The sequence below is a fragment of the Anneissia japonica genome, unplaced genomic scaffold (assembly GCF_011630105.1).
Source record: "Anneissia japonica isolate Jap-2015-1 unplaced genomic scaffold, ASM1163010v1 scaffold1302_len1884557_cov193, whole genome shotgun sequence".
Lineage (NCBI taxonomy): Eukaryota > Metazoa > Echinodermata > Crinoidea > Comatulida > Comatulidae > Anneissia > Anneissia japonica.
Window position 1 is genome coordinate 3014 of NW_022736804.1, and position 9670 is coordinate 12683.

The following is a 9670-nucleotide window of genomic DNA, read 5'->3' on the forward strand; positions in this document are numbered from 1 at the left end:
TGTTTCTCGGTAAGCAGCTGCTCTGTTGGACTTTCCCAGCTAAGTCTTTCTCATCATTCATGCAGTGCTTTCAGCGTTAGACTGCGATGTTTTGAACTGCAGAGTAAGGTAAACATTTAGTGAATATGTATTTATCATTGGTTTTCTTTGTGATTAAACGTTATTTTAGGTCTTAATTTGGCTATATAAAAGTATTTTTGATCCTTGAATTAGATGGATATTGGGGGTCGTGCGGGCACATGACTCCTCACACTTTCATCACATCGTCACTGTCAGTCGGGAACGACAGCCTGTTGCGATGATGTTGTTTGAATGGGTGCTATAGATTTTGCTGGGTGTGATGAGTAGGCCTACACCAGCCTTATCTTTGGCATACTCTATTTTATACTGTACACTCACCGTGGATGGAAGGCTGTGCCTAAAAGAAGAATTATTGTAGTAGTTGGTGAACTCTCAAAAGTACGCTTGTTCCATAATACTGTAGGCCTATTAGTAAATTAAATTAGGCTTGTATGCTAGGCCTCCTAGCTAGCCCCTCTGTCTATAGACTTCAGTATGCTTGTGTACAGTAGCAAGTTCGATCATTTCAGTACTTCGTAGTTTACGTCGTTTAGCATGCAGCATATGTTCATACTTGCGTAGATAGTTCGGCGCTAATAAGGTTTCGTATCTTCTGCAGTCCTAAAATCATTAATTACTAAATTATTTAACACTTACAATTATTCAATACTAATACATTCCTAAATGATTTTACTTCCCTATAATCCACTTATTATCCAACAATTATGGTTTCTAATTAAGTTAATTAACCATAATTAGGATGGTTAATGTCTGCACCATCTTACACTCCCGACTTGTAGTACATGTCAACAACTTTGCGGCGTTGCCAGAATCAGGGCAAAATTTTATACCATGGTAGCCATACATGTGCGCTAAGTTTAAGCGCGCCTAGGCCTAAGTGGAAATAGTATCAATTTCACTCAAAATCTTATTTATCCAACAATTGTTTCTAAGTAAGTTAATTAAACCATTAATTAGGACTGTTAACATCTTCGATGATACACTCTCGGCTTGTAGTACATGTCAACAACTTTGCGGCGTTGCCAGATTCAGGCCAAAAAATGTGCGCTGATTTTAAGTGCTCCTAGGCCTAAGTGGAAATAGTATGAATTTAATTATTCTACTTTTCACTTAAATATTTTATCTTCAACAAGAAAAATACATAATACAAAAAGACGAACCACAAAACAATACAAGTTTCCAGAAATCCTAATGCAGCAAAATAATTGGTTCCAAAAATTACAATTGGGCACAAATTATATGACACCTGCAGTCGTCGACTGTACTGTGTGTGTGGTACGGCGGAGTGGAGTTGATTGTGTTGAGCCATTGGGTGTTATTATCGATATACCGTCCTAATTATTGGTTAATTAACTAAATTAGAACCGTAATTATGGAATAATAAGTGGCTCATATGAAAGTCAAATCATCAAAGAACTTGTTAGTGTAGAATAATTGTAAGTTTTATAATTTGGTAACCGTTTTCAGAGCCGGATGCGAAACCGTATTAGCGCCAATAGTTTGAATTCCTTTATTGAGACCTCTACTACTGCATAGGCCAAATAGGCCCCTGCCCTCCTCATATTACATTTTTGCAGCTAGCGTCCAGACTGCTGCACCTACTTCAACTGGAACTTGATTATTGGGGTCCAATAATCAACTTGAACTTGATTATTGGGGTCCAATAATCAACTTGAACTTGATTATTGGACGTCACTTAAGCTTGGGCACATAGACAAAATTGTTAGATTATCACTGCTGCCCGCATAAAAAATTTGAAAAATATTAATGTGGGAATTTAGAAAAAAAAATTTTTTTTGCCACATTATGTATTTCAACAGCATAAAAAAAAAGAATAAAATTAAACCTGTTTTTATACATATTTACGATATTCTTCCCAAATATAACCAGTCCCTCCCTCATCAATAAAGAAAAAAAGCAATTCTATTGTTCCGATTAAAAAAAAAAAACCTGTCTGCCCTCATCACTTTCTTAAAAAAAAGATTGATAATCTAATATTTTTTTCTGTGTGCCCTAACCTTCTCATCCCCCTTGTCAATACTCCAGGCGCGGATCCAGCGGGAGGGCTGTGAGGGCCTACCCCCTCCCCCGTCAGTCAAGCTGAAAAATAAAAAAGAGCAAAAAAAAATTTAGATAAAGAGAGGGAAAAAGGGAGTGCACCCATGAGTTCAATGGCGATCTAGCAGTGGAAGAAAGGAGAGCACAATTGTTTACCACTTATTTACACCAACGATGTTGGGGTGGAGGTGGGCGTGGCCCCCCTCCCTCCAATTAAAGATCACTTTTGGGACCTGGGTTTTTATGGTCTTTAGCAGCTTTGGTCTTTAATTAGAATAATAAATCTAAAATGTATTTTAGCTTTAATTAGAATAATAAAGCTAAAATACATTTGCATATATGGGACCACAGAAAAGTGGTCTTTAATTAGAGGGAGACCCTGTAAATATTGACTGGTAAACTATCAGCTGCTCAAATTTCCTAAACCTGTTTCTGTCATCAAAATTAAGGATTTTTGTAGTAAAATTATTCATTGAAAACTTATTTTTTATTTCAATGCTAAATACAGGTTTCCCTCCAATTAAAGACCACCTCTAAATAAAGACCACTTTTATGTGGTCCCATATTAACAGATGTCTTTTATTTTTATTTGTATCTAATTAGTGATCAAAGGTTCTAAAGACCATGGAAGCCCCAGTCCCAAAATTGATCCTGAGTGCAAGTGTCTTCCACATCTCATGCATGTTTGGCTTGGTTTACTAGCATATAGTTATTGCTTATACCCTATTCAGACTAGACTTTGCATTGCGACCGGTTGCGATGTAATCGGTGGTAAACAGTTGTAATCCAAATTGTTCACAAACTTCTACAGCATTTACTTTGATACTTTACATCACTAGCAACAATATAGGTCGTCCTGTTTTGTTTGACCTCAGCCAATCAGTGCCTGTGGAATCCGTTGCGATCGGATTCCGTACTATTGGTGAGCTTTCAGACACGATTTTACTTTGCGATTGGGTGCCATTGGGTGTCGCAGTTGCTACAATCGATCGCAAAGCTAGTCTGAATGTGGTATTATATTTAGGCATAGGATGTGATTCTTGTCTACTTTTATAGCGTTGATTATCGTTTTTCTTTATTGCATTCAAACTTGCGATTATGGTTGAGTTTGAGCCTTTGCTATGTGAATTTGGAACTGTTAGAGGTGGTTTTTATCGCTGTTGGTTTTGAAACTGAATAAAAATAACAAAGCACTTAACTTACAGTTATCTCTCTACCCATAGGTTCAACTGTATGTTTTATATTGTATATTCAATAAGGCCTAAAATAAATTTGTTTGTTTACCCTCCTCATGCAACCATAACTGACTAAAAAAAAGTTTTTATTTTTTTTAGCTTTTTACTTTACAAATTAAAACAAATTGTGAGTAAATTGATCTTTATTTTTTGCCAGATGCCCTACAAAAGTCGACTAAAGTTGTTGTCTGATGTATGATATTGCCATTCTAGGCCTACATTCATTGCAAAATTTCAACTGTGTCTTATTATTATTCCTTTTGATGATTAATCGTGAAAAAAAAAAAATTTTTCCATTAAATTTAGGGGAATAGGGTTGGGTAGCTTAAGATATTTAGTGTTTAGTACTTTTTTTCAGATGTGATATCAATAGACTATTATGTTATCATCTTTCATTTATGATTTAGGTCAATAGTTAGCATGACAGCCAATATTCTGAAGATGTCTCGGACGACTCATAAAGACCAATCTGTCCTGCACTCGCAAACAAACGGTATCCCTTTGCAACAACACAATAACAACAGCACAAATGCTGTCCTCAAAAATGGACCATTACTTCAGAGGCAAGAGAGCCTTGAAAATGGGAACTATGACATCAACTGTGGAAGTAAGTTTCCACTGAACATGTATTAACTTTGGCAGTATTAGCAAAATTTTGCCAATTGTGTTTTTGCTCCATAGCGATAAGAGTGTTTGATAGAAATAATGATAATGATAATATCTTGAGTAGAATACTACACTTCATTATTGAGAATAATAAAAATAATAATCATAATAATGATAATTATAAATAAGTGACATTTATAAAGTACTCTATGCCGACAAGCCGACCCCAGAGCGCATACAATCAATCATATTTAAACAATACAATACAGTTAACATAAAGATAACAGAAATTCATCCAATGAATCAATATGGCATTGTCATTGGAAATTGTTTATGCAGTGGTATAGTCAAGTGTTGCTATATTTGCAAAGCTTTCTTCAATTTCCCTTGAGCACTCTCTTTAACCTATTTGCATGGCAAGTAAAAATAAATTTAGCACTATACCCTTAAAGCAGGCTTGAAAAAAACGTTCTTGTGCCTATGAAATTTATCTTGGTGAAATTCCTCCAGCACCAAATCTTATCTGTACACTATAGTTGTTTTTTATTTGTTTTAAAAGTTTCTCCAGTGAAATGCACAATGCACCCAGAGCACTATAGCCCATCAGTAGGCTCCTAAGTAGTTGTCTGGGGAAAGCAAAATAAAACAAAATGATCATGCTTGTTTTATTGACAGAGGTGCAGGCATTCTCCTATAGGGATTCGGGGTTCCCCGCTTGAGACCAGGATCTGTCAACGGGTCCAGGGTTTCCCTGATGGGGTCCAGTACCTCTAGCCCTTTCACTGCCACCACCACTGGTGTCAGGCATTACATCACCATTCTGAAGTAGCTAATGATTTGGTTTTGCTTTGATACATAGCCATTTCAAAAGAATCCAACGCTGCAACGGAAAAACGACGAGAAGATTATAGATCGCATGGATCAAGTGGAATTGGAAGTGGGTCTGCAGAAACATATTATGATGAATCCCTTCTGGGTAGTAGTATGGAGAGTGGTTATTCTGGAGCCAGGCGACGGTCTTCAACCTATTCTGACAATAAGATCCAAGAAGTAATTACAGAGGAAGGCAGAGAAACGGCGAAAACACAAGAGAATCATAAAGAAACAATTCTGAGACAATGCATGAAGAGGAGTAGCGAAGATATGTGTAATTCCTTTGAAACGCACCGTGAAAAGATTTTTAAAAGTGATATTGAGCAGATTCGGCAGAAGTTGAATGAATCTATTCAAATCATGCTAAGTATGGATGTAATTACCAGCGAGTGTTTGAGCCGTTATAGAATCGCCGCTCAGCAACTACATGCATTGGGCTCAAATGAGTACAAAAATGTGACCCAAGATCTTATTGAAATGGAAACTAGCGAGGAAAGAAATGAATCAGTTGATGTATACGATTGTAATAAAAGTAAAAAGGTTTCCAGGTTAGTGAGTGCTGATTCTGCTGATGTGTCAGTCTCCCCTCCGGAAATTAAAAAGGAAGAAAATCATCCATCAGCATCATCATCAAAATCCTTTGAACTTCCAGAAGAAGAATTTGCAGAGATACAGCAATCAGTAAGTATTTCAAAATAATGAAGTGTAGAAAGCCCTTAAAAACTGTTGGCTTCATACATTTCATGGTTCACTCTTAAAGCGAGGATAAAATTTAAATGTGCATAGATTTTTCACTTTAACAAGGATTTTGTTCCACATTCAAATTTTTCACCACTCCCCAATAAGGTGGAAACCAGCCTAAATTTCTGATCACGATAGTTTGCATCACATTCTTAGGGACAAATGTGAAGACATTCTCAGCACATACAACAGTTCTTTTCAGAACTATCTATGTGGTGTACTGCAAGAATTTAATAATATACTTCGCAATACACAATATTTTCCAATAATAATTATGCTTTTAGCTTCACAGTGTTTAACAGGTTATATCAAATTCTAGTTAAGTTACAGGTACAGAGATTGTATAACATAAGTTGTGACCTTTCTAATAGATTTATTTTGATTCAAAACTATTTGCTTGCATGTTAACTATGAACAAAATCTCAATTTGCATAATAAAATTTGATGAATTACATATCAAATGCCTTGCTGACCGAAATCCTACCATCATAAAAATTACAATAGTAGTGTTGTTAATGTTAAGTGGATGCTTAATATACATATAATGAATGTTTATGAGTGCAATGAGAAGAATATTTTCATTCCTTGAAAGATTGGCTGTTACATTCAACGAGACGAAGCCAAGTTGAATGTAACAGTCAATCTTCCAGCGAATGAAAAATATTCTTTCCATTGCACGAAAACATAACACTCATTATTAGTTTGATAACACACCTAAATAGTCTGCAATACATTGCACACCACTACTTTGGACAAGTTCAGCAAGAAGTAGGCTTATGGTTATAGATGACGTGACGTCATTTCATGGATTTAACCTTCCGGAAAAATTCTGTCCTGCGTCGTTTTAACCAATCAAAAGATTATATTAGGTTGAAGTCATTTCTTATCCATAAGAAACGTGCAACGGACAATATGGGAATGCATAGTGGAACAAAATTTCATGATGAGTGATAAAATGGGGAAAATCACTGATGTCACATGGTAATGGCTGGGATCTATTTAGGTGTGTTATAATACTTGTTTCTTCTTGCTTGTATAGCACTTTCCCTTTCAGTTACGAAGCACTGTAATTTTTTCCCTGGTCAGGTCCAGGCTTAAGTGCTGCCATATTGGTGTAGCAGGCAACCCCACCAGGTACCTGTTTATACTCCTGGGTGGAGAGAAGCCACACAGATAAACACAGAAAGCAATCCTTCATTACAATTATCAAATATATTAGGTTTACATGGTGGTATATTACAGTCCACTGATTAATCTCTGATAAAATATTATGATACATACTCCAAGCATCGAAATGCACACCATCGTGTCGGGATTCAATATTGCGACATAATTATGTCATCATCAGGATATATACTGTCTCTTATACACATCTAGATGTGTATAAGAGACAGAGTATGGAGAGTGGTTATTCTGGAGCCACTGGAAGGAATCCCAATATCTGCAGACGGATCCGTTTCGGCCTTTCAGGCCTCATCAGTGTAGCTAGGGTATAGACCAGCTTAGGTAGGGCCCAAACTAGTCCCACGACCACTAATGATTACAGAGCTTTCAAAATATATACATTATTAAAGAATCTCTATTGAGATCCAGTGGGCCGCCAATGATGCACGGTAGAGATTGCATCTTTAGATCTCCGATCTTGTTCACAAATTCACGGACTAGTGCTGTCTCGTAAGAATTTTGTAGGACGCGTTAAGAGTGACAAAATATTCTCTGTATCTACTGGAACCGAGCCACATAGCTTGTATTCCACTATTTGCATTCACACCTGGGCTATGTATATATATTGCCTTGGTTTGGCTCTCATGTAATCATTAGTGGTCGTGGGACTAGTTTGGGCCCTACCTAAGCTGGTCGAACGTTTCGTTTGGGTCTACACCCTAGCTGCACTGATGAGGCCTGAAAGGACGAAACGGATCCGTCTGCAGATATTGAGATTCCTTCCAGTGGATGCTTAGTTTATTTTGTCATTCTGATCGGATTTTCTCTACTGTTCCGTTTTAATTTTATATATATATATATATATTTATCATTCCAGATGATGACATAATTAATGTCGAAATATTGAATCCCGACATGATGGCGTGCATTTTGATACTTGGAGTATGTATTATACTATCGTATATTACAGTAATGCTTTTGTTAATTTTATCCAAGCACAAGCCCCCTGAATTTGATCTGCTGTCTGAAAATACATATGCAAGCAATGTTGAATCACCGCTATCTCCCAGCATACAGCGAGAAGAGTCAATAGAATTACCGTCGGATTGCCTTGATTGCCTTGATACTCCTACGACTGGCCGAGTATGATTCCTTATTTTTATTACTAGGGAGCTTTTGATTTGTGCGACGATGTGACGCTAGAACAGAATCACTCATGCGTGACCGTTCTACGTTCTCTGCATACGTAGATTTGGCCAAATTGCGTTCAAGAATCTACTCGACGAGGTGATCTTAATATTCTCGCATGTGCAGATGACTTTTAGTGACGTTATTACGTTCTACGTCCTGCCATCGTTGTGCAATCAAAAGCTCCCTAGTGTTGCAGTAGACTCCCTCGTTAGGGACACCCCTATTAGGGAAACACTTTTTCGACCACAAAACGTGAAAAGTATATCTTTTAACACTACGGCTAACTCCTATTCAGGGGACACACATTCAGGGACACCCCTATTTATGGGACACTTTTTTGGGTCCCAAGGGTAGGGGTCCCAAGGGCAGGGGTCCCAAGTTGTAAGGATTCCTTTTTTGGGAAATCTGGTTAAATGAGCTTTCTTAGCATATTTAAATATATTTTGCTGCGCATGGTGATACCAATGACTTCCGTAAGGCAATTTATAATACTGTAAAGTAGTAAAAACTTGCAAATATTTTCCGGTAGATTCTTGCTTACTTGCGGAAGTGCGGGAGGCTGTCCCAATATTTCCGGGAGACTCCCGTGACTTCCAGGCGACTTGGAACCCCTGCGAAGGTGTCCCCTTGATAGGGGTTCTAGTGTATTTAGGCATGCGGGCCAAGGATTGCAATTTATTTAAGTCTACACTATCAAATTTAATGTAACAAATTTGTGTGATGTGCCCATATAGGGTCATAGTGATGTCATACTACCCCCAAATATGGGCATATTACTGATATAGAATCTGATAGTGTTAACAACGTTTATAATTAATTAATGCATTACTCTTTTCTCTCAATAATAAGCATGGGCTAGCTACTCTTGATATCCCCAAGCCATGTATACAGCGAGAAGCTCTGCAATTGAGTAGTCAGTGCCAAGACCAAAGCTGCTGTCAACCGCAATGTCGTAAGGTAAAAAATCTTTTTAGGTAAAAGATTGAAAGAGTGCTTGAATATACACTATAGGAATATTAAAAACTAACAAATAATGTAACAAAATATTACTGTGAAAAATGAATACAAAATATAATATAGAGAAAACCTTTTATCAGTTTGCATGACATTTATATACAATATAATCCATTTAACAAATAACACAAGTTAAAACAGGAGCAGATCCAGAATTTTCCAAATGGGGGTGGGGGGGCACAGCAGTCTCAGAATAGGTTAGTGGGTAGCACATAACTTTGATTTGCATTAAAAAAAAAATTAATTTAATGGCAAAACTGGGGGCACGTGGCCCCGTGTCCCACTGGATCCATCCCTGTAAAACTATTGGAAGTTACAGTACATGAGGCTTGCCATGCCAATACTAACATCAGTCACCAAAACAAGAAGATTGACCTTTTAATATATTCATGTAATTTATTATAAACTTCAAAATGATAGGTCATTTACTGGAATCGACTGACTTTTCTGAGTAAAAGTATTGCAGCTTCTCTGTACACTAAATTATACAATACGTGTAAGTTCGAAACTTCTCATACTGTGTTAAAGCTAATTACTATCAGTATAATGTATCTGCAAGTCTAAACAAGATTCACAATCTGTTTGATAGGTGCATGAAATTTTGACATATCTGAAAAAATGTTCAAAAAGTAAACAGCCATGCTTAGATTGTCGAGATGTTGTCGATTGCCTCTATCACCATAGCAACCTTTGTGAAGAATTGAAAT

The 9670-nt window shown here is 36.9% G+C and overlaps 1 protein-coding gene across 1 annotated transcript in view; it reads left to right on the forward strand.

Annotated features, from left to right (window-relative positions):
- Positions 1–298: 298 nt before the first annotated feature.
- The window catches only part of LOC117116916, a gene marked incomplete in the record, with an annotated part of 17670 nt that continues 8298 nt past the window's right edge, over positions 299–9670 (forward strand). The window contains 6 exon segments of the mRNA XM_033261052.1: positions 299–459; positions 3782–3981; positions 4840–5534; positions 7755–7901; positions 8799–8906; positions 9553–9670. Coding sequence (XP_033116943.1) covers positions 3795–3981; positions 4840–5534; positions 7755–7901; positions 8799–8906; positions 9553–9670 — 1255 coding nt within the window.